Below are 27,056 nucleotides of genomic sequence, written 5' to 3'. Positions count from 1 at the left end.
GAATGGGAATAAGGGATGGGATACATTGAAATGAATGGGAATAAGGGATGGGTTACATTGAAATGAATGGGTTATCCTATGAAATGAATGGGAATAAGGGATGGGATACATTCAAATGAATGGGTTATCCTATGAAATGAATGGGAATAAGGGATCTGTTACATTGAAATGAATGGGATATCCTATGAAATGAATGGGAATAAGGGATCAGTTACATTGAAATGAATGGGATATCCTATGAAATGAATGGGAATAAGGGATGGGATACATTGAAATGAATGGGTTATCCTATGAAATGAATGGGAATAAGGGATGGGATACATTGAAATGAATGGGTTATCCTATGAAATGAATGGGAATAATGGATCTGTTACATTGAAATGAATGGGATATCCTATGAAATGAATGGGAATAAGGGATCAGTTACATTGAAATGAATGGGATATCCTATGAAATGAATGGGAATAAGGGGTGGGTTACATTGAAATGAATGGGATATCCTATGAAATGAATGGGAATAAGGGATCTGTTACATTGAAATGAATGGGATATCCTATGAAATGAATGGGAATAAGGGATGGGATACATTGAAATGAATGGGATATCCTATGAAATGAATGGGAATAAGGGATGGGTTACATTGAAATGAATGGGATATCCTATGAAATGAATGGGAATAAGGGGCGGGTTACATTGAAATGAATGGGATATCCTATGAAATGAATGGGAATAAGGGGTGGGATACATTGAAATGAATGGGATATCCTATGAAATGAATGGGAATAAGGGATGGGTTACATTGAAATGAATGGGATCTCCTATGAAATGAATGGGAATAAGGGATCTGTTACATTGAAATGAATGGGATATCCTATGAAATGAATGGGAATAAGGGATGGGATACATTGAAATGAATGGGATATCCTATGAAATTAATGGGAATAAGGGATGGGATACATTGAAATGAATGGGTTATCCTATGAAATGAATGGGAATAAGGGATGGGATACATTGAAATGAATGGGTTATCCTATGAAATGAATGGGAATAAGGGATCTGTTACATTGAAATGAATGGGATCTCCTATGAAATGAATGGGAATAAGGGATCTGTTACATTGAAATGAATGGGATATCCTATGAAATGAATGGGCATAAGGGATGGGATACATTGAAATGAATGGGATATCCTATGAAATGAATGGGAATAAGGGATGGGTTACATTGAAATGAATGGGATATCCTATGAAATGAATGGGAATAAGGGATCAGTTACATTGAAATGAATGGGATATCCTATTAAATGAATGGGAATAAGGGATCTGTTACATTGAAATGAATGGGATATCCTATGAAATGAATGGGAATAAGGGATCTGTTACATTGAAATGAATGGGATATCCTATGAAATGAATGGGATTAAGGGATGGGTTACATTGAAATGAATGGGATATCCTATGAAATGAATGGGAATAAGGGATGGGTTACATTGAAATGAATGGGATATCTTATGAAATTAATGGGAATAAGGGGTGGGATACATTGAAATGAATGGGATATCCTATGAAATGAATGGGAATAAGGGATGGGATACATTGAAATGAATGGGATATCCTATGAAATGAATGGGAATAAGGGGAGGGTTACATTGAAATGAATGGGATATCCTATGAAATGAATGGGAATAAGGGATCTGTTACATTGAAATGAATGGGATATCCTATGAAATGAATGGGAATAAGGGGTGGGTTACATTGAAATGAATGGGATATCCTATGAAATGAATGGGAATAAGGGATCTGTTACATTGAAATGAATGGGATATCCTATGAAATGAATGGGAATAAGGGATGGGTTACATTGAAATGAATGGGATATCCTATGAAATGAATGGGAATAAGGGATGGGATACATTGAAATGAATGGGATATCCTATGAAATGAATGGGAATAAGGGATGGGTTACATTGAAATGAATGGGATATCCTATGAAATGAATGGGAATAAGGGATGGGTTACATTGAAATGAATGGGATATCCTATGAAATGAATGGGAATAAGGGATCTGTTACATTGAAATGAATGGGAATAAGGGGTGGGTTACATTGAAATGAATGGGATATCCTATGAAATGAATGGGAATAAGGGATGGGTTACATTGAAATGAATGGGATATCCTATGAAATGAATGGGAATAAGGGATGGGTTACATTGAAATGAATGGGATATCCTATGAAATGAATGGGAATAAGGGATGGGTTACATTGAAATGAATGGGATCTCCTATGAAATGAATGGGAATAAGGGATCTGTTACATTGAAATGAATGGGATATCCTATGAAATGAATGGGAATAAGGGATGGGTTACATTGAAATGAATGGGATATCCTATGAAATGAATGGGAATAAGGGGTGGGATACATTGAAATGAATGGGATATCCTATGAAATGAATGGGAATAAGGGATGGGATACATTGAAATGAATGGGATATCCTATGAAATGAATGGGAATAAGGGATGGGATACATTGAAATGAATGGGATATCCTATGAAATTAATGGGAATAAGGGATGGGATACATTGAAATGAATGGGTTATCCTATGAAATGAATGGGAATAAGGGATGGGATACATTGAAATGAATGGGTTATCCTATGAAATGAATGGGAATAAGGGATCTGTTACATTGAAATGAATGGGATCTCCTATGAAATGAATGGGAATAAGGGATGGGATACATTGAAATGAATGGGATATCCTATGAAATGAATGGGAATAAGGGATGGGTTACATTGAAATGAATGGGATATCCTATGAAATGAATGGGAATAAGGGATCAGTTACATTGAAATGAATGGGATATCCTATGAAATGAATGGGAATAAGGGATCTGTTACATTGAAATGAATGGGATATCCTATGAAATGAATGGGAATAAGGGATCTGTTACATTGAAATGAATGGGATATCCTATGAAATGAATGGGAATAAGGGATGGGTTACATTGAAATGAATGGGATATCCTATGAAATGAATGGGAATAAGGGATGGGTTACATTGAAATGAATGGGATATCTTATGAAATGAATGGGAATAAGGGGTGGGATACATTGAAATGAATGGGATATCCTATGAAATGAATGGGAATAAGGGATGGGATACATTGAAATGAATGGGATATCCTATGAAATGAATGGGAATAAGGGGAGGGTTACATTGAAATGAATGGGATATCCTATGAAATGAATGGGAATAAGGGATCTGTTACATTGAAATGAATGGGATATCCTATGAAATGAATGGGAATAAGGGGTGGGTTACATTGAAATGAATGGGATATCCTATGAAATGAATGGGAATAAGGGATCTGTTACATTGAAATGAATGGGATATCCTATGAAATGAATGGGAATAAGGGATGGGTTACATTGAAATGAATGGGATATCCTATGAAATGAATGGGAATAAGGGATGGGATACATTGAAATGAATGGGATATCCTATGAAATGAATGGGAATAAGGGATGGGTTACATTGAAATGAATGGGATATCCTATGAAATGAATGGGAATAAGGGATGGGTTACATTGAAATGAATGGGTTATCCTATGAAATGAATGGGAATAAGGGATCTGTTACATTGAAATGAATGGGATATCCTATGAAATGAATGGGAATAAGGGATGGGTTACATTGAAATGAATGGGATATCTTATGAAATGAATGGGAATAAGGGGTGGGATACATTGAAATGAATGGGATATCCTATGAAATGAATGGGAATAAGGGATGGGATACATTGAAATGAATGAGATATCCTATGAAATGAATGGGAATAAGGGGAGGGTTACATTGAAATGAATGGGATATCCTATGAAATGAATGGGAATAAGGGATCTGTTACATTGAAATGAATGGGATATCCTATGAAATGAATGGGAATAAGGGATGGGTTACATTGAAATGAATGGGATATCCTATGAAATGAATGGGAATAAGGGATGGGATACATTGAAATGAATGGGATATCCTATGAAATGAATGGGAATAAGGGATGGGTTACATTGAAATGAATGGGATATCCTATGAAATGAATGGGAATAAGGGATGTTACATTGAAATGAATGGGATATCCTATGAAATGAATGGGAATAAGGGGAGGGTTACATTGAAATGAATGGGTTATCCTATGAAATGAATGGGAATAAGGGATGGGATACATTGAAATGAATGCGATATCCTATGAAATTAATGGGAATAAGGGATGGGATACATTGAAATGAATGGGTTATCCTATGAAATGAATGGGAATAAGGGATGGGATACATTGAAATGAATGGGTTATCCTATGAAATGAATGGGAATAAGGGATCTGTTACATTGAAATGAATGGGATCTCCTATGAAATGAATGGGAATAAGTGATCTGTTACATTGAAATGAATGGGATATCCTATGAAATGAATGGGAATAAGGGATGGGATACATTGAAATGAATGGGATATCCTATGAAATGAATGGGAATAAGGGATGGGTTACATTGAAATGAATGGGATATCCTATGAAATGAATGGGAATAAGTGATCAGTTACATTGAAATGAATGGGATATCCTATTAAATGAATGGGAATAAGGGATCTGTTACATTGAAATGAATGGGATATCCTATGAAATGAATGGGAATAAGGGATCTGTTACATTGAAATGAATGGGATATCCTATGAAATGAATGGGATTAAGGGATGGGTTACATTGAAATGAATGGGATATCCTATGAAATGAATGGGAATAAGGGATGGGTTACATTGAAATGAATGGGATATCTTATGAAATGAATGGGAATAAGGGGTGGGATACATTGAAATGAATGGGATATCCTATGAAATGAATGGGAATAAGGGATGGGATACATTGAAATGAATGGGATATCCTATGAAATGAATGGGAATAAGGGGAGGGTTACATTGAAATGAATGGGATATCCTATGAAATGAATGGGAATAAGGGATCTGTTACATTGAAATGAATGGGATATCCTATGAAATGAATGGGAATAAGGGGTGGGTTACATTGAAATGAATGGGATATCCTATGAAATGAATGGGAATAAGGGATCTGTTACATTGAAATGAATGGGATATATTATGAAATGAATGGGAATAAGGGATGGGTTACATTGAAATGAATGGGTTATCCTATGAAATGAATGGGAATAAGGGATCTGTTACATTGAAATGAATGGGATATCCTATGAAATGAATGGGAATAAGGGATGGGTTACATTGAAATGAATGGGATATCTTATGAAATGAATGGGAATAAGGGGTGGGATACATTGAAATGAATGGGATATCCTATGAAATGAATGGGAATAAGGGATGGGATACATTGAAATGAATGGGATATCCTATGAAATGAATGGGAATAAGGGATCTGTTACATTGAAATGAATGGGATATCCTATGAAATGAATGGGAATAAGGGATGGGTTACATTGAAATGAATGGGATATCCTATGAAATGAATGGGAATAAGGGATGGGATACATTGAAATGAATGGGATATCCTATGAAATGAATGGGAATAAGGGATGGGTTACATTGAAATGAATGGGATATCCTATGAAATGAATGGGAATAAGGGATGTTACATTGAAATGAATGGGATATCCTATGAAATGAATGGGAATAAGGGGAGGGTTACATTGAAATGAATGGGTTATCCTATGAAATGAATGGGAATAAGGGATGGGATACATTGAAATGAATGGGATATCCTATGAAATTAATGGGAATAAGGGATGGGATACATTGAAATGAATGGGTTATCCTATGAAATGAATGGGAATAAGGGATGGGATACATTGAAATGAATGGGTTATCCTATGAAATGAATGGGAATAAGGGATCTGTTACATTGAAATGAATGGGATCTCCTATGAAATGAATGGGAATAAGGGATCTGTTACATTGAAATGAATGGGATATCCTATGAAATGAATGGGAATAAGGGATGGGATACATTGAAATGAATGGGATATCCTATGAAATGAATGGGAATAAGGGATGGGTTACATTGAAATGAATGGGATATCCTATGAAATGAATGGGAATAAGGGATCAGTTACATTGAAATGAATGGGATATCCTATTAAATGAATGGGAATAAGGGATCTGTTACATTGAAATGAATGGGATATCCTATGAAATGAATGGGAATAAGGGATCTGTTACATTGAAATGAATGGGATATCCTATGAAATGAATGGGATTAAGGGATGGGTTACATTGAAATGAATGGGATATCCTATGAAATGAATGGGAATAAGGGATGGGTTACATTGAAATGAATGGGATATCTTATGAAATGAATGGGAATAAGGGGTGGGATACATTGAAATGAATGGGATATCCTATGAAATGAATGGGAATAAGGGATGGGATACATTGAAATGAATGGGATATCCTATGAAATGAATGGGAATAAGGGGAGGGTTACATTGAAATGAATGGGATATCCTATGAAATGAATGGGAATAAGGGATCTGTTACATTGAAATGAATGGGATATCCTATGAAATGAATGGGAATAAGGGGTGGGTTACATTGAAATGAATGGGATATCCTATGAAATGAATGGGAATAAGGGATCTGTTACATTGAAATGAATGGGATATCCTATGAAATGAATGGGAATAAGGGATGGGTTACATTGAAATGAATGGGATATCCTATGAAATGAATGGGAATAAGGGATGGGATACATTGAAATGAATGGGATATCCTATGAAATGAATGGGAATAAGGGATGGGTTACATTGAAATGAATGGGATATCCTATGAAATGAATGGGAATAAGGGATGGGTTACATTGAAATGAATGGGATATCCTATGAAATGAATGGGAATAAGGGATCTGTTACATTGAAATGAATGGGAATAAGGGGTGGGTTACATTGAAATGAATGGGATATCCTATGAAATGAATGGGAATAAGGGATGGGTTACATTGAAATGAATGGGATATCCTATGAAATGAATGGGAATAAGGGATGGGTTACATTGAAATGAATGGGATATCCTATGAAATGAATGGGAATAAGGGGTGGGATACATTGAAATGAATGGGATCTCCTATGAAATGAATGGGAATAAGGGGTGGGATACATTGAAATGAATGGGATCTCCTATGAAATGAATGGGAATAAGGGATCTGTTACATTGAAATGAATGGGATATCCTATGAAATGAATGAGAATAAGGGATGGGTTACATTGAAATGAATGGGAATAAGGGGTGGGATACATTGAAATGAATGGGGTATCCTATGAAATGAATGGGAATAAGGGATGGGATACATTGAAATGAATGGGATATCCTATGAAATGAATGGGAATAAGGGATGGGATACATTGAAATGAATGGGATATCCTATGAAATGAATGGGAATAAGGGATGGGTTACATTGAAATGAATGGGATATCCTATGAAATGAATGGGAATAAGGGATGGGATACATTGAAATGAATGGGATATCCTATGAAATGAATGGGAATAAGGAATGGGATACATTGAAATGAATGGGATATCCTATGAAATGAATGGGAATAAGGGATGGGATACATTGAAATGAATGGGTTATCCTATGAAATGAATGGGAATAAGGGATCTCTGTTACATTGAAATGAATGGGAATAAGGGGTGGGTTACATTGAAATGAATGGGATATCCTATGAAATGAATGGGAATAAGGGATGGGATACATTGAAATGAATGGGATATCCTATGAAATGAATGGGAATAAGGGATGGGATACATTGAAATGAATGGGATATCCTACAGTATGAAATGAATGGGAATAAGGGATGGGTTACATTGAAATGAATGGGTTATCCTATGAAATGAATGGGAATAAGGGATCTGTTACATTGAAATGAATGGGATATCCTATGAAATGAATGGGAATAAGGGATGGGATACATTGAAATGAATGGGATATCCTATGAAATGAATGGGAATAAGGGATGGGTTACATTGAAATGAATGGGATATCCTATGAAATGAATGGGAATAAGGAGTGGGATACATTGAAATGAATGGGAATAAGGGATGGGTTACATTGAAATGAATGGGTTATCCTATGAAATGAATGGGAATAGGGTATGGGATACATTGAAATGAATGGGAATAAGGGGTGGGTTACATTGAAATGAATGGGATATCCTATGAAATGAATGGGAATAAGGGGTGGGATACATTGAAATGAATGGGATATACTATGAAATGAATGGGAATAAGGGATGGGATACATTGAAATGAATGGGATATCCTATGAAATGAATGGGAATAAGGGATGGGTTACATTGAAATGAATGGGTTATCCTATGAAATGAATGGGAATAAGGGATGGGATACATTGAAATGAATGGGATATCCTATTAAATGAATGGGAATAAGGGATGGGTTACATTGAAATGAATGGGAATAAGGGGTGGGTTACATTGAAATGAATGGGATATCCTATGAAATGAATGGGAATAAGGGATGGGTTACATTGAAATGAATGGGATCTCCTATGAAATGAATGGGAATAAGGGATCTGTTACATTGAAATGAATGGGATATCCTATGAAATGAATGGGAATAAGGGATGGGTTACATTGAAATGAATGGGATATCCTATGAAATGAATGGGAATAAGGGATGGGATACATTGAAATGAATGGGATATCCTATGAAATGAATGGGAATAAGGGATGGGTTACATTGAAATGAATGGGATATCCTATGAAATGAATGGGAATAAGGGATGGGATACATTGAAATGAATGGGTTATCCTATGAAATGAATGGGAATAAGGGATGGGATACATTGAAATGAATGGGTTATCCTATGAAATGAATGGGAATAAGGGATCTGTTACATTGAAATGAATGGGATATCCTATGAAATGAATGGGAATAAGGGATCAGTTACATTGAAATGAATGGGATATCCTATGAAATGAATGGGAATAAGGGGTGGGTTACATTGAAATGAATGGGATATCCTATGAAATGAATGGGAATAAGGGATCTGTTACATTGAAATGAATGGGATATCCTATGAAATGAATGGGAATAAGGGATGGGATACATTGAAATGAATGGGATATCCTATGAAATGAATGGGAATAAGGGATGGGTTACATTGAAATGAATGGGATATCCTATGAAATGAATGGGAATAAGGGGTGGGTTACATTGAAATGAATGGGATATCCTATGAAATGAATGGGAATAAGGGGTGGGATACATTGAAATGAATGGGATATCCTATGAAATGAATGGGAATAAGGGATGGGTTACATTGAAATGAATGGGATCTCCTATGAAATGAATGGGAATAAGGGATCTGTTACATTGAAATGAATGGGATATCCTATGAAATGAATGGGAATAAGGGGTGGGTTACATTGAAATGAATGGGATATCCTATGAAATGAATGGGAATAAGGGGTGGGATACATTGAAATGAATGGGATATCCTATGAAATGAATGGGAATAAGGGGTGGGTTACATTGAAATGAATGGGATATCCTATGAAATGAATGGGAATAAGGGATGGGATACATTGAAATGAATGGGATATCCTATGAAATGAATGGGAATAAGGGATGGGTTACATTGAAATGAATGGGATATCGTATGAAATGAATGGGAATAAGGGATGGGATACATTGAAATGAATGGGATATCCTATGAAATGAATGGGAATAAGGGATGGGATACATTGAAATGAATGGGATATCCTATGAAATTAATGGGAATAAGGGGTGGGTTACATTGAAATGAATGGGATATCCTATGAAATGAATGGGAATAAGGGATGGGATACATTGAAATGAATGGGTTATCCTATGAAATGAATGGGAATAAGGGATGGGTTACATTGAAATGAATGGGATATCCTATGAAATGAATGGGAATAATGGATCTGTTACATTGAAATGAATGGGATCTCCTATGAAATGAATGGGAATAAGGGATGGGATACATTGAAATGAATGGGTTATCCTATGAAATGAATGGGAATAAGGGATGGGATACATTGAAATGAATGGGATATCCTATGAAATGAATGGGAATAAGGGATGGGATACATTGAAATGAATGGGTTATCCTATGAAATGAATGGGAATAAGGGATGGGTTACATTGAAATGAATGGGATATCCTATGAAATGAATGGGAATAAGGGATCTGTTACATTGAAATGAATGAGATATCCTATGAAATGAATGGGAATAAGGGATGGGTTACATTGAAATGAATGGGTTATCCTATGAAATGAATGGGAATAAGGGATGGGATACATTGAAATGAATGGGAATAAGGGGTGGGTTACATTGAAATGAATGGGATATCCTATGAAATGAATGGGAATAAGGGGTGGGATACATTGAAATGAATGGGATATCCTATGAAATGAATGGGAATAAGGGACGGGATACATTGAAATGAATGGGATATCCTATGAAATGAATGGGAATAAGGGATGGGTTACATTGAAATGAATGGGATATCCTATGAAATGAATGGGAATAAGGGATGGGTTACATTGAAATGAATGGGATCTCCTATGAAATGAATGGGAATAAGGGATCTGTTACATTGAAATGAATGGGATATCCTATGAAATGAATGGGAATAAGGGATATGTTACATTGAAATGAATGGGATATCCTATGAAATGAATGGGAATAAGGGATGGGTTACATTGAAATGAATGGGATATCCTATGAAATGAATGGGAATAAGGGGTGGGATACATTGAAATGAATGGGATATCCTATGAAATGAATGGGAATAAGGGATGGGATACATTGAAATGAATGGGTTATCCTATGAAATGAATGGGAATAAGGGATGGGATACATTGAAATGAATGGGTTATCCTATGAAATGAATGGGAATAAGGGATCTGTTACATTGAAATGAATGGGATCTCCTATGAAATGAATGGGAATAAGGGATCTGTTACATTGAAATGAATGGGATATCCTATGAAATGAATGGGAATAAGGGATGGGATACATTGAAATGAATGGGATATCCTATGAAATGAATGGGAATAAGGGATGGGTTACATTGAAATGAATGGGATATCCTATGAAATGAATGGGAATAAGGGATCAGTTACATTGAAATGAATGGGATATCCTATGAAATGAATGGGAATAAGGGATCTGTTACATTGAAATGAATGGGATATCCTATGAAATGAATGGGAATAAGGGATCTGTTACATTGAAATGAATGGGATCTCCTATGAAATGAATGGGAATAAGGGATCTGTTACATTGAAATGAATGGGATAGCCTATGAAATGAATGGGAATAAGGGATGGGTTACATTGAAATGAATGGGATATCCTATGAAATGAATGGGAATAAGGGGTGGGATACATTGAAATGAATGGGATATCCTATGAAATGAATGGGAATAAGGGATGGGATACATTGAAATGAATGGGATATCCTATGAAATTAATGGGAATAAGGGATGGGATACATTGAAATGAATGGGATATCCTATGAAATGAATGGGAATAAGGGATGGGATACATTGAAATGAATGGGTTATCCTATGAAATGAATGGGAATAAGGGATGGGATACATTGAAATGAATGGGTTATCCTATGAAATGAATGGGAATAAGGGATGTGTTACATTGAAATGAATGGGATCTCCTATGAAATGAATGGGAATAAGGGATCTGTTACATTGAAATGAATGGGATATCCTATGAAATGAATGGGAATAAGGGATGGGATACATTGAAATGAATGGGATATCCTATGAAATGAATGGGAATAAGGGATGGGTTACATTGAAATGAATGGGATATCCTATGAAATGAATGGGAATAAGGGATCAGTTACATTGAAATGAATGGGATATCCTATGAAATGAATGGGAATAAGGGATCTGTTACATTGAAATGAATGGGATATCCTATGAAATGAATGGGAATAAGGGATCTGTTACATTGAAATGAATGGGATATCCTATGAAATGAATGGGAATAAGGGATGGGTTACATTGAAATGAATGGGATATCCTATGAAATGAATGGGAATAAGGGATGGGTTACATTGAAATGAATGGGATATCTTATGAAATGAATGGGAATAAGGGGTGGGATACATTGAAATGAATGGGATATCCTATGAAATGAATGGGAATAAGGGATCTGTTACATTGAAATGAATGGGATCTCCTATGAAATGAATGGGAATAAGGGATCTGTTACATTGAAATGAATGGGATAGCCTATGAAATGAATGGGAATAAGGGATGGGTTACATTGAAATGAATGGGATATCCTATGAAATGAATGGGAATAAGGGATGGGATACATTGAAATGAATGGGATATCCTATGAAATGAATGGGAATAAGGGATGGGATACATTGAAATGAATGGGTTATCCTATGAAATGAATGGGAATAAGGGATGGGATACATTGAAATGAATGGGTTATCCTATGAAATGAATGGGAATAAGGGATGTGTTACATTGAAATGAATGGGATCTCCTATGAAATTAATGGGAATAAGGGATCTGTTACATTGAAATGAATGGGATATCCTATGAAATGAATGGGAATAAGGGATGGGATACATTGAAATGAATGGGATATCCTATGAAATGAATGGGAATAAGGGATGGGTTACATTGAAATGAATGGGATATCCTATGAAATGAATGGGAATAAGGGATCAGTTACATTGAAATGAATGGGATATCCTATGAAATGAATGGGAATAAGGGATCTGTTACATTGAAATGAATGGGATATCCTATGAAATGAATGGGAATAAGGGATCTGTTACATTGAAATGAATGGGATATCCTATGAAATGAATGGGAATAAGGGATGGGTTACATTGAAATGAATGGGATATCCTATGAAATGAATGGGAATAAGGGATGGGTTACATTGAAATGAATGGGATATCTTATGAAATGAATGGGAATAAGGGGTGGGATACATTGAAATGAATGGGATATCTTATGAAATGAATGGGAATAAGGGATGGGATACATTGAAATGAATGGGATATCCTATGAAATGAATGGGAATAAGGGGAGGGTTACATTGAAATGAATGGGATATCCTATGAAATGAATGGGAATAAGGGATCTGTTACATTGAAATGAATGGGATATCCTATGAAATGAATGGGAATAAGGGGTGGGTTACATTGAAATGAATGGGATATCCTATGAAATGAATGGGAATAAGGGATCTGTTACATTGAAATGAATGGGATATCCTATGAAATGAATGGGAACAAGGGATGGGTTACATTGAAATGAATGGGATATCCTATGAAATGAATGGGAATAAGGGATCTGTTACATTGAAATGAATGGGATATCCTATGAAATGAATGGGAATAAGGGACGGGATACATTGAAATGAATGGGATATCCTATGAAATGAATGGGAATAAGGGATGGGTTACATTGAAATGAATGGGATATCCTATGAAATGAATGGGAATAAGGGATGGGTTACATTGAAATGAATGGGATCTCCTATGAAATGAATGGGAATAAGGGATCTGTTACATTGAAATGAATGGGATATCCTATGAAATGAATGGGAATAAGGGATATGTTACATTGAAATGAATGGGATATCCTATGAAATGAATGGGAATAAGGGATGGGTTACATTGAAATGAATGGGATATCCTATGAAATGAATGGGAATAAGGGGTGGGATACATTGAAATGAATGGGATATCCTATGAAATGAATGGGAATAAAGGATGGGATACATTGAAATGAATGGGTTATCTTATGAAATGAATGGGAATAAGGGATGGGATACATTGAAATGAATGGGTTATCCTATGAAATGAATGGGAATAAGGGATCTGTTACATTGAAATGAATGGGATCTCCTATGAAATGAATGGGAATAAGGGATCTGTTACATTGAAATGAATGGGATATCCTATGAAATGAATGGGAATAAGGGATGGGATACATTGAAATGAATGGGATATCCTATGAAATGAATGGGAATAAGGGATGGGTTACATTGAAATGAATGGGATATCCTATGAAATGAATGGGAATAAGGGATCAGTTACATTGAAATGAATGGGATATCCTATGAAATGAATGGGAATAAGGGATCTGTTACATTGAAATGAATGGGATATCCTATGAAATGAATGGGAATAAGGGATCTGTTACATTGAAATGAATGGGATCTCCTATGAAATGAATGGGAATAAGGGATCTGTTACATTGAAATGAATGGGATAGCCTATGAAATGAATGGGAATAAGGGATGGGTTACATTGAAATGAATGGGATATCCTATGAAATGAATGGGAATAAGGGGTGGGATACATTGAAATGAATGGGATATCCTATGAAATGAATGGGAATAAGGGATGGGATACATTGAAATGAATGGGATATCCTATGAAATTAATGGGAATAAGGGATGGGATACATTGAAATGAATGGGATATCCTATGAAATGAATGGGAATAAGGGATGGGATACATTGAAATGAATGGGTTATCCTATGAAATGAATGGGAATAAGGGATGGGATACATTGAAATGAATGGGTTATCCTATGAAATGAATGGGAATAAGGGATGTGTTACATTGAAATGAATGGGATCTCCTATGAAATGAATGGGAATAAGGGATCTGTTACATTGAAATGAATGGGATATCCTATGAAATGAATGGGAATAAGGGATGGGATACATTGAAATGAATGGGATATCCTATGAAATGAATGGGAATAAGGGATGGGTTACATTGAAATGAATGGGATATCCTATGAAATGAATGGGAATAAGGGATCAGTTACATTGAAATGAATGGGATATCCTATGAAATGAATGGGAATAAGGGATCTGTTACATTGAAATGAATGGGATATCCTATGAAATGAATGGGAATAAGGGATCTGTTACATTGAAATGAATGGGATATCCTATGAAATGAATGGGAATAAGGGATGGGTTACATTGAAATGAATGGGATATCCTATGAAATGAATGGGAATAAGGGATGGGTTACATTGAAATGAATGGGATATCTTATGAAATGAATGGGAATAAGGGGTGGGATACATTGAAATGAATGGGATATCCTATGAAATGAATGGGAATAAGGGATCTGTTACATTGAAATGAATGGGATCTCCTATGAAATGAATGGGAATAAGGGATCTGTTACATTGAAATGAATGGGATAGCCTATGAAATGAATGGGAATAAGGGATGGGTTACATTGAAATGAATGGGATATCCTATGAAATGAATGGGAATAAGGGATGGGATACATTGAAATGAATGGGATATCCTATGAAATGAATGGGAATAAGGGATGGGATACATTGAAATGAATGGGATATCCTATGAAATGAATGGGAATAAGGGATGGGATACATTGAAATGAATGGGTTATCCTATGAAATGAATGGGAATAAGGGATGGGATACATTGAAATGAATGGGTTATCCTATGAAATGAATGGGAATAAGGGATGTGTTACATTGAAATGAATGGGATCTCCTATGAAATTAATGGGAATAAGGGATCTGTTACATTGAAATGAATGGGATATCCTATGAAATGAATGGGAATAAGGGATGGGATACATTGAAATGAATGGGATATCCTATGAAATGAATGGGAATAAGGGATGGGTTACATTGAAATGAATGGGATATCCTATGAAATGAATGGGAATAAGGGATCAGTTACATTGAAATGAATGGGATATCCTATGAAATGAATGGGAATAAGGGATCTGTTACATTGAAATGAATGGGATATCCTATGAAATGAATGGGAATAAGGGATCTGTTACATTGAAATGAATGGGATATCCTATGAAATGAATGGGAATAAGGGATGGGTTACATTGAAATGAATGGGATATCCTATGAAATGAATGGGAATAAGGGATGGGTTACATTGAAATGAATGGGATATCTTATGAAATGAATGGGAATAAGGGGTGGGATACATTGAAATGAATGGGATATCTTATGAAATGAATGGGAATAAGGGATGGGATACATTGAAATGAATGGGATATCCTATGAAATGAATGGGAATAAGGGGAGGGTTACATTGAAATGAATGGGATATCCTATGAAATGAATGGGAATAAGGGATCTGTTACATTGAAATGAATGGGATATCCTATGAAATGAATGGGAATAAGGGGTGGGTTACATTGAAATGAATGGGATATCCTATGAAATGAATGGGAATAAGGGATCTGTTACATTGAAATGAATGGGATATCCTATGAAATGAATGGGAACAAGGGATGGGTTACATTGAAATGAATGGGATATCCTATGAAATGAATGGGAATAAGGGATGGGATACATTGAAATGAATGGGATATCCTATGAAATGAATGGGAATAAGGGATGGGTTACATTGAAATGAATGGGATATCCTATGAAATGAATGGGAATAAGGGATGGGTTACATTGAAATGAATGGGTTATCCTATGAAATGAATGGGAATAAGGGATGGGTTACATTGAAATGAATGGGATATCCTATGAAATGAATGGGAATAAGGGATCTGTTACATTGAAATGAATGGGAATAAGGGGTGGGTTACATTGAAATGAATGGGATATCCTATGAAATGAATGGGAATAAGGTATGGGTTACATTGAAATGAATGGGTTATCCTATGAAATGAATGGGAATAAGGGATGTGTTACATTGAAATGAATGGGATCTCCTATGAAATTAATGGGAATAAGGGATCTGTTACATTGAAATGAATGGGATATCCTATGAAATGAATGGGAATAAGGGATGGGTTACATTGAAATGAATGGGATCTCCTATGAAATGAATGGGAATAAGGGATCTGTTACATTGAAATGAATGGGATATCCTATGAAATGAATGGGAATAAGGGATATGTTACATTGAAATGAATGGGATATCCTATGAAATGAATGGGAATAAGGGATGGGTTACATTGAAATGAATGGGATATCCTATGAAATGAATGGGAATAAGGGGTGGGATACATTGAAATGAATGGGATATCCTATGAAATGAATGGGAATAAAGGATGGGATACATTGAAATGAATGGGTTATCTTATGAAATGAATGGGAATAAGGGATGGGATACATTGAAATGAATGGGTTATCCTATGAAATGAATGGGAATAAGGGATCTGTTACATTGAAATGAATGGGATCTCCTATGAAATGAATGGGAATAAGGGATCTGTTACATTGAAATGAATGGGATATCCTATGAAATGAATGGGAATAAGGGATGGGATACATTGAAATGAATGGGATATCCTATGAAATGAATGGGAATAAGGGATGGGTTACATTGAAATGAATGGGATATCCTATGAAATGAATGGGAATAAGGGATCAGTTACATTGAAATGAATGGGATATCCTATGAAATGAATGGGAATAAGGGATCTGTTACATTGAAATGAATGGGATATCCTATGAAATGAATGGGAATAAGGGATCTGTTACATTGAAATGAATGGGATCTCCTATGAAATGAATGGGAATAAGGGATCTGTTACATTGAAATGAATGGGATAGCCTATGAAATGAATGGGAATAAGGGATGGGTTACATTGAAATGAATGGGATATCCTATGAAATGAATGGGAATAAGGGGTGGGATACATTGAAATGAATGGGATATCCTATGAAATGAATGGGAATAAGGGATGGGATACATTGAAATGAATGGGATATCCTATGAAATTAATGGGAATAAGGGATGGGATACATTGAAATGAATGGGATATCCTATGAAATGAATGGGAATAAGGGATGGGATACATTGAAATGAATGGGTTATCCTATGAAATGAATGGGAATAAGGGATGGGATACATTGAAATGAATGGGTTATCCTATGAAATGAATGGGAATAAGGGATGTGTTACATTGAAATGAATGGGATCTCCTATGAAATGAATGGGAATAAGGGATCTGTTACATTGAAATGAATGGGATATCCTATGAAATGAATGGGAATAAGGGATGGGATACATTGAAATGAATGGGATATCCTATGAAATGAATGGGAATAAGGGATGGGTTACATTGAAATGAATGGGATATCCTATGAAATGAATGGGAATAAGGGATCAGTTACATTGAAATGAATGGGATATCCTATGAAATGAATGGGAATAAGGGATCTGTTACATTGAAATGAATGGGATATCCTATGAAATGAATGGGAATAAGGGATCTGTTACATTGAAATGAATGGGATATCCTATGAAATGAATGGGAATAAGGGATGGGTTACATTGAAATGAATGGGATATCCTATGAAATGAATGGGAATAAGGGATGGGTTACATTGAAATGAATGGGATATCTTATGAAATGAATGGGAATAAGGGGTGGGATACATTGAAATGAATGGGATATCCTATGAAATGAATGGGAATAAGGGATCTGTTACATTGAAATGAATGGGATCTCCTATGAAATGAATGGGAATAAGGGATCTGTTACATTGAAATGAATGGGATAGCCTATGAAATGAATGGGAATAAGGGATGGGTTACATTGAAATGAATGGGATATCCTATGAAATGAATGGGAATAAGGGATGGGATACATTGAAATGAATGGGATATCCTATGAAATGAATGGGAATAAGGGATGGGATACATTGAAATGAATGGGATATCCTATGAAATGAATGGGAATAAGGGATGGGATACATTGAAATGAATGGGTTATCCTATGAAATGAATGGGAATAAGGGATGGGATACATTGAAATGAATGGGTTATCCTATGAAATGAATGGGAATAAGGGATGTGTTACATTGAAATGAATGGGATCTCCTATGAAATTAATGGGAATAAGGGATCTGTTACATTGAAATGAATGGGATATCCTATGAAATGAATGGGAATAAGGGATGGGATACATTGAAATGAATGGGATATCCTATGAAATGAATGGGAATAAGGGATGGGTTACATTGAAATGAATGGGATATCCTATGAAATGAATGGGAATAAGGGATCAGTTACATTGAAATGAATGGGATATCCTATGAAATGAATGGGAATAAGGGATCTGTTACATTGAAATGAATGGGATATCCTATGAAATGAATGGGAATAAGGGATCTGTTACATTGAAATGAATGGGATATCCTATGAAATGAATGGGAATAAGGGATGGGTTACATTGAAATGAATGGGATATCCTATGAAATGAATGGGAATAAGGGATGGGTTACATTGAAATGAATGGGATATCTTATGAAATGAATGGGAATAAGGGGTGGGATACATTGAAATGAATGGGATATCTTATGAAATGAATGGGAATAAGGGATGGGATACATTGAAATGAATGGGATATCCTATGAAATGAATGGGAATAAGGGGAGGGTTACATTGAAATGAATGGGATATCCTATGAAATGAATGGGAATAAGGGATGGGTTACATTGAAATGAATGGGATATCCTATGAAATGAATGGGAATAAGGGATGGGTTACATTGAAATGAATGGGTTATCCTATGAAATGAATGGGAATAAGGGATGGGTTACATTGAAATGAATGGGATATCCTATGAAATGAATGGGAATAAGGGATCTGTTACATTGAAATGAATGGGAATAAGGGGTGGGTTACATTGAAATGAATGGGATATCCTATGAAATGAATGGGAATAAGGTATGGGTTACATTGAAATGAATGGGTTATCCTATGAAATGAATGGGAATAAGGGATGGGATACATTGAAATGAATGGGTTATCCTATGAAATGAATGGGAATAAGGGATGTGTTACATTGAAATGAATGGGATCTCCTATGAAATTAATGGGAATAAGGGATCTGTTACATTGAAATGAATGGGATATCCTATGAAATGAATGGGAATAAGGGATGGGATACATTGAAATGAATGGGATATCCTATGAAATGAATGGGAATAAGGGATGGGTTACATTGAAATGAATGGGATATCCTATGAAATGAATGGGAATAAGGGATCAGTTACATTGAAATGAATGGGATATCCTATGAAATGAACGGGAATAAGGGATCTGTTACATTGAAATGAATGGGATATCCTATGAAATGAATGGGAATAAGGGATCTGTTACATTGAAATGAATGGGATATCCTATGAAATGAATGGGAATAAGGGATGGGTTACATTGAAATGAATGGGATATCCTATGAAATGAATGGGAATAAGGGATGGGTTACATTGAAATGAATGGGATATCTTATGAAATGAATGGGAATAAGGGGTGGGATACATTGAAATGAATGGGATATCTTATGAAATGAATGGGAATAAGGGATGGGATACATTGAAATGAATGGGATATCCTATGAAATGAATGGGAATAAGGGGAGGGTTACATTGAAATGAATGGGATATCCTATGAAATGAATGGGAATAAGGGATCTGTTACATTGAAATGAATGGGATATCCTATGAAATGAATGGGAATAAGGGGTGGGTTACATTGAAATGAATGGGATATCCTATGAAATGAATGGGAATAAGGGATCTGTTACATTGAAATGAATGGGATATCCTATGAAATGAATGGGAACAAGGGATGGGTTACATTGAAATGAATGGGATATCCTATGAAATGAATGGGAATAAGGGATGGGATACATTGAAATGAATGGGATATCCTATGAAATGAATGGGAATAAGGGATGGGTTACATTGAAATGAATGGGATATCCTATGAAATGAATGGGAATAAGGGATGGGTTACATTGAAATGAATGGGTTATCCTATGAAATGAATGGGAATAAGGGATGGGTTACATTGAAATGAATGGGATATCCTATGAAATGAATGGGAATAAGGGATCTGTTACATTGAAATGAATGGGAATAAGGGGTGGGTTACATTGAAATGAATGGGATATCCTATGAAATGAATGGGAATAAGGTATGGGTTACATTGAAATGAATGGGATATCCTATGAAATGAATGGGAATAAGGGATGGGTTACATTGAAATGAATGGGATATCCTATGAAATGAATGGGAATAAGGGGTGGGATACATTGAAATGAATGGGATCTCCTATGAAATGAATGGGAATAAGGGGTGGGATACATTGAAATGAATGGGGTATCCTATGAAATGAATGGGAATAAGGGATGGGATACATTGAAATGAATGGGATATCCTATGAAATGAATGGGAATAAGGGATGGGATACATTGAAATGAATGGGATATCCTATGAAATGAATGGGAATAAGGGATGGGTTACATTGAAATGAATGGGATATCCTATGAAATGAATGGGAATAAGGGATGTTACATTGAAATGAATGGGATATCCTATGAAATGAATGGGAATAAGGGGAGGGTTACATTGAAATGAATGGGTTATCCTATGAAATGAATGGGAATAAGGGATGGGATACATTGAAATGAATGGGTTATCCTATGAAATGAATGGGAATAAGGGATGGGATACATTGAAATGAATGGGATATCCTATGAAATGAATGGGAATAAGGGATCTGTTACATTGAAATGAATGGGATATCCTATGAAATGAATGGGAATAAGGGATGGGTTACATTGAAATGAATGGGATATCCTATTAAATGAATGGGAATAAGGGATGGGATACATTGAAATGAATGGGATATCCTATGAAATGAATGGGAATAAGGGATCTGTTACATTGAAATGAATGGGATATCCTATGAAATGAATGGGAATAAGGGGTGGGTTACATTGAAATGAATGGGAATAAGGGGAGGGTTACATTGAAATGAATGGGATATCCTATGAAATGAATGGGAATAAGGGGTGGGATACATTGAAATGAATGGGAATTAGGGATGGGTTACATTGAAATGAATGGGATATCCTATGAAATGAATGGGAATAAGGGATGTTACATTGAAATGAATGGGATATCCTATGAAATGAATGGGAATAAGGGGAGGGTTACATTGAAATGAATGGGTTATCCTATGAAATGAATGGGAATAAGGGATGGGATACATTGAAATGAATGGGTTATCCTATGAAATGAATGGGAATAAGGGATGGGATACATTGAAATGAATGGGATATCCTATGAAATGAATGGGAATAAGGGATCTGTTACATTGAAATGAATGGGATATCCTATGAAATGAATGGGAATAAGGGATGGGTTACATTGAAATGAATGGGATATCCTATGAAATGAATGGGAATAAGGGATGGGATACATTGAAATGAATGGGATATCCTATGAAATGAATGGGAATAAGGGATCTGTTACATTGAAATGAATGGGATATCCTATGAAATGAATGGGAATAAGGGGTGGGTTACATTGAAATGAATGGGAATAAGGGGAGGGTTACATTGAAATGAATGGGATATCCTATGAAATGAATGGGAATAAGGGGTGGGATACATTGAAATGAATGGGAATTAGGGATGGGTTACATTGCATTTAGATTAAAGACATACACAAGTGCCGCCTATCATTACTGCAGAGTACTACAGCTTGCGCTAAACTCCATGTTTGCGGCCTCAGCTCAATGGCGGGTGACTCATCCGCAAAATGCAAATAAATGCAGAGGATTTACAATTAGTTTCTCGTGGTCATGGGAAAAGTAAGTTTTGCTACATCTGTTTGGAGGTGCAGAGGAATGCAACGAGAGGTCAGAGGTGAAAAGGAGGAGGAGACAAGGGGGGAGAGAGAAGGGGGGATGAGAGAAAGAGGGAGGAGAGAGAGAGAGAGAGAAGGGGGAGGAGAGAGAGGGGGAAGGGGGGAGGAGAGAGAGGGGGGAAGGGGTGAGGAGAGAGGGGGGAAGGGGGGAGGAGAGAGGGGGGGAAGGGGGGAGGGGAAGGGGGGAGGAGAGAGGGGGGAGGAGAGAGGGGGGAGGGGGGAGGAGAGAGGGGGGATGAGAGGGAGAGAGGGGGGAGGAGAGAGAAGGGGGGAAGGGGGGAGGGGGGAGGAGAGAGAAGGGGGGAAGGGGGGAGGGGGGAGGAGAGAGAGGGGGGGAAGGGGGAGGAGAGAGGGGGGAAGGGGGAGGAGAGAGGGTGGAAGGGGGAGGAGAGAGAGGGGGAAGGGGGGAGGAGAGAGGGGGGGAAGGGGGGAGGAGAGAGGGGGGGAAGGGGGAGGAGAGAGAGAGAGAAGGGGGGAGGAGAGAGAGAGAAGGGGGGAGGAGAGAGATAGAAGGGGGGAGGAGAGAGATAGAAGGGGGGAGGAGAGAGAGAAGGGGGAAGGAGAGAGAGAGAAGGGGGAAGGAGAGAGAGAGAAGGGGGGAGAAGAGAGAGAGAAGGTGGGAGGAGAGAGAGAGAAGGGGGAAGGAGAGAGAGAGAAGGGGGAAGGAGAGAGAGAGAAGGGGGAAGGAGAGAGAGAAGGGGGAGGAGAGAGAGAGAAGGTGGGAGAAGAGAGAGAGAAGGTGGGAGAAGAGAGAGAGAAGGGGGGAGAAGAGAGAGAGAAGGGGGGAGAAGAGAGAGAGAAGGGGGAAGGAGAGAGAGAGAAGGGGGAAGGAGAGAGAGAAGGGGGAGGAGAGAGAGAGAAGGTGGGAGAAGAGAGAGAGAAGGTGGGAGAAGAGAGAGAGAAGGGGGGAGAAGAGAGAGAGAAGGGGGGAATAGAAGAGAAGGGGGAAGGAGAGAGAGAAGGGGGAAGGAGAGAGAGAAGGGGGAGGAGAGAGAGAGAAGGTGGGAGAAGAGAGAGAGAAGGGGGGAGTAGAGAGAGAGAAGGGCGGAGGAGAGAGAGAGAAGGGGGGAGGAGAGAGAGAAGGGGGAAGGAGAGAGAGAGAAGGGGGAAGGAGAGAGAGAAGGGGGAAGGAGAGAGAGAAGGGGGAGGAGAGAGAGAGAAGGTGGGAGAAGAGAGAGAGAAGGGGGAAGGAGAGAGAGAAGGGGGAGGAGAGAGAGAGAAGGTGGGAGAAGAGAGAGAGAAGGGGGAAGGAGAGAGAGAAGGGGGAAGGAGAGAGAGAAGGGGGGAGGAGAGAGAGAGAAGGGGGGAGGAGAGAGAGAGAAGGGGGGAGGAGAGAGAGAAGGGGGAAGGAGAGAGAGAGAAGGGGGAAGGAGAGAGAGAGAAGGGGGGAGAAGAGAGAGAGAAGGTGGGAGGAGAGAGAGAGAAGGGGGAAGGAGAGAGAGAGAAGGGGGAAGGAGAGAGAGAGAAGGGGGAAGGAGAGAGAGAAGGGGGAGGAGAGAGAGAGAAGGTGGGAGAAGAGAGAGAGAAGGGGGGAGAAGAGAGAGAGAAGGGGGGAGAAGAGAGAGAGAAGGGGTAAGGAGAGAGAGAGAAGGGGGAGGAGAGAGAGAGAAGGTGGGAGAAGAGAGAGAGAAGGTGGGAGAAGAGAGAGAGAAGGTGGGAGAAGAGAGAGAGAAGGGGGGAGAAGAGAGAGAGAAGGGGGGAGGAGAAGAGAAGGGGGAAGGAGAGAGAGAAGGGGGAAGGAGAGAGAGAAGGGGGAGGAGAGAGAGAGAAGGTGGGAGAAGAGAGAGAGAAGGGGGGAGTAGAGAGAGAGAAGGGCGGAGGAGAGAGAGAAGGGGGGAGGAGAGAGAGAAGGGGGAAGGAGAGAGAGAGAAGGGGGAAGGAGAGAGAGAAGGGGGAAGGAGAGAGAGAAGGGGGAGGAGAGAGAGAGAAGGTGGGAGAAGAGAGAGAGAAGGGGGAAGGAGAGAGAGAAGGGGGAGGAGAGAGAGAGAAGGTGGGAGAAGAGAGAGAGAAGGGGGAAGGAGAGAGAGAAGGGGGAGGAGAGTGAGAGAAGGGGGAAGGAGAGAGAGAGAAGGGGGAAGGAGAGAGAGAGAAGGTGGGAGAGAGAGAGAGAAGGGGGAAGGAGAGAGAGAGAAGGGGGAAGGAGAGAGAGAGAAGGGGGGAGGAGAGAGAGAGAAGGGGGGAGGAGAGAGAGAGAAGGGGGGAGGAGAGAGAGAGAAGGGGGGAGGAGAGAGAGAGAAGGGGGAAGGAGAGAGAGAGAAGGGGGAAGGAGAGAGAGAGAAGGTGGGAGAAGAGAGAGAGAAGGGGGAAGGAGAGAGAGAGAAGGGCGGAGGAGAGAGAATAGAGATAAAGTAATACATTTCTCAGCTCACAGGCTCTTACCTCAAACTCATCAAATGGCTCCAGAGTTTCTATCCGCAGCGTCTCACGCATAGGAACCAGAGACAGGGAGAACTCATTCATATCCAGAACTCGGCACCGCTCCCAGCCCTGGGAGAGACACAAACTCAGAGAATGCATGGGGAGCGAGAAATGTGCCAGTGGTGAAGAGGGCGAGAGATGGGGGGAGGAGAGAGAGAGAAGGGGTGAAGGAGAGAGAGAGAGGTGGAGATGGGAAGAGGGAGAGGAGAGAGGGAGAGGAGAGAGGTAGAGATGGGAAGAGGGAGAGGAGAGAGGTAGAGATGGGAAGAGGGAGAAGAGAGAGGGAGAGATGGGAAGAGGGAGAGGAGGGAGAGGAGAGAGGTAGAGATGGGAAGAGGGAGAGGAGAGAGGTAGAGATGGGAAGAGGGAGAGGAGAGAGGGAGAGATGGAAGAGGGAGAGGAGGGAGAGGAGAGAGGTAGAGATGGGAAGAGGGAGAGAGGTAAATGGAAAGAGGGAGAGGAGAGAGGTAGCGATGGGAAGAGGGAGAGGAGAGAGAGGAGAGAGGTAGAGATGGGAAGAGGGAGAGGAGAGAGAGGAGAGAGGTAGAGATGGGAAGAGGGAGAGGAGAGAGAGGAGAGAGGTAGAGATGGGAAGAGGGAGAGGAGAGAGAGGAGAGAGGTAGAGATGGAAAGAGGGAGAGGAGAGAGAGGAGAGCGGTAGAGATGGGAAGAGGGAGAGGAGAGAGGAGAGGTAGAGATGTGAAGAGGGAGAGGAGAAGAGGGAGAGGAGAGAGGTAGAGATGGGAAGAGGGAGAGGAGAGAGGTAAAGATGGGAAGAGGGAGAGGAGAGAGAGAGGTAGAGATGGGAAGAGGGAGAGGAGAGAGGAGAGAGGTAGAGATGGGAAGAGGGAGAGGAGAGAGGAGAGGTAGGGATGGGAGGAGAGAGAGGAGAGAGGTAGAGATGGGAAGAGGGAGAGAGGTAAATGGAAAGAGGGAGAGGAGAGAGGTAGAGATGGGAAGAGGGAGAGGAGAGAGAGGAGAGAGGTAGAGATGGGAAGAGGGAGAGGAGAGAGGTAGAGATGGGAAGAGGGAAAGGAGAGAGAGGAGAGAGGTAGAGATGGGAAGAGGGAGAGGAGAGAGGGAGAGGAGAGAGGTAGAGATGGGAAGAGGGAGAGGAGAGAGGTAGAGATGGGAAGAGGGAGAGGAGAGAGGTAGAGATGGGAAGAGGGAGAGGAGAGAGGTAGAGATGGGAAGAGGGAGGGGAGAGAGGTAGAGATGGGAAGAGGGAGAGGAGAGAGGTAGAGATGGGAGGAGGGGTGGAGAGAGGTAGAGATGGGAGGAGGGGAGGAGAGAGGGGAAGAGGAGAGAGATGGGGAGGGGGATGGGGAGAGTGGGGAGAGTGGGTGAGAGGGAGGGAGATGGGGAGAGAGGGGGAGAGATGGGGAGAGGGGAGAGTGTGGGAGAGAGGGGGAGAGGAGTGGGAGAGGAGTGGGAGTGATGGGGAGTGGGAGAGATGGGGAGAGAGATGGGGAGTGGGGAGTGGGGAGTGTGTGGGGTGAGAGTTGGGGAGAGGGAGAGGAGATGGGGAGTGGGAGTGTGAGATGGGGGAGTGGGGTGAGTGTTGGGGTGTGGGTGTGTGTGTTGGGGTGTGGGTGTGTGTGGGGTGTGGGTGTGTGGTGTGGGGTGTGGTGTGGGTGTGGGTGTGGGGTGTGGGTGTGTGGGGGTGGGTGTGTGTGTGGGGGTGTGGGTGTGTGTGTGGGGTGTGGTTGGGGTGTGTGGTGGGGGTGTGGGGTGTGGTGTGGGGGTGTGGGTGTGGGGGGTGTGTGTGTTGGGGTGTGTGTGTGGGTTGTGTGTGGGGGTGTGGTGGGTGTGTGTGTTGGGGTGTGTGTGTGGGGTGTGGGTGTGTGGGGTTGGGTTGTGGGTGTGGTGTGTGGGTTGTGGG

General features: G+C 39.3%; 1 protein-coding gene across 1 annotated transcript in view; it reads right to left on the bottom strand.

The window, feature by feature from the left end:
• LOC142474967 (tRNA wybutosine-synthesizing protein 4-like) overlaps positions 1 to 25,288 on the bottom strand; it is a gene marked incomplete at its 3' end in the record, with an annotated part of 105,238 nt that extends 79,950 nt beyond the window's left edge. Inside the window, exon 1 of the mRNA XM_075581058.1 lies at positions 25,136 to 25,288. Coding sequence (XP_075437173.1) covers positions 25,136 to 25,273 — 138 coding nt within the window. The remainder of the gene's footprint in view (positions 1 to 25,135) is intronic.
• Positions 25,289 to 27,056: the final 1,768 nt, after the last annotated feature.

Source organism: Ascaphus truei, unplaced genomic scaffold (assembly GCF_040206685.1).
Source record: "Ascaphus truei isolate aAscTru1 unplaced genomic scaffold, aAscTru1.hap1 HAP1_SCAFFOLD_1026, whole genome shotgun sequence".
NCBI classification, from domain to species: Eukaryota; Metazoa; Chordata; class Amphibia; order Anura; family Ascaphidae; genus Ascaphus; species Ascaphus truei.
This window is presented reverse-complemented; position numbering and strand designations above follow the sequence as displayed.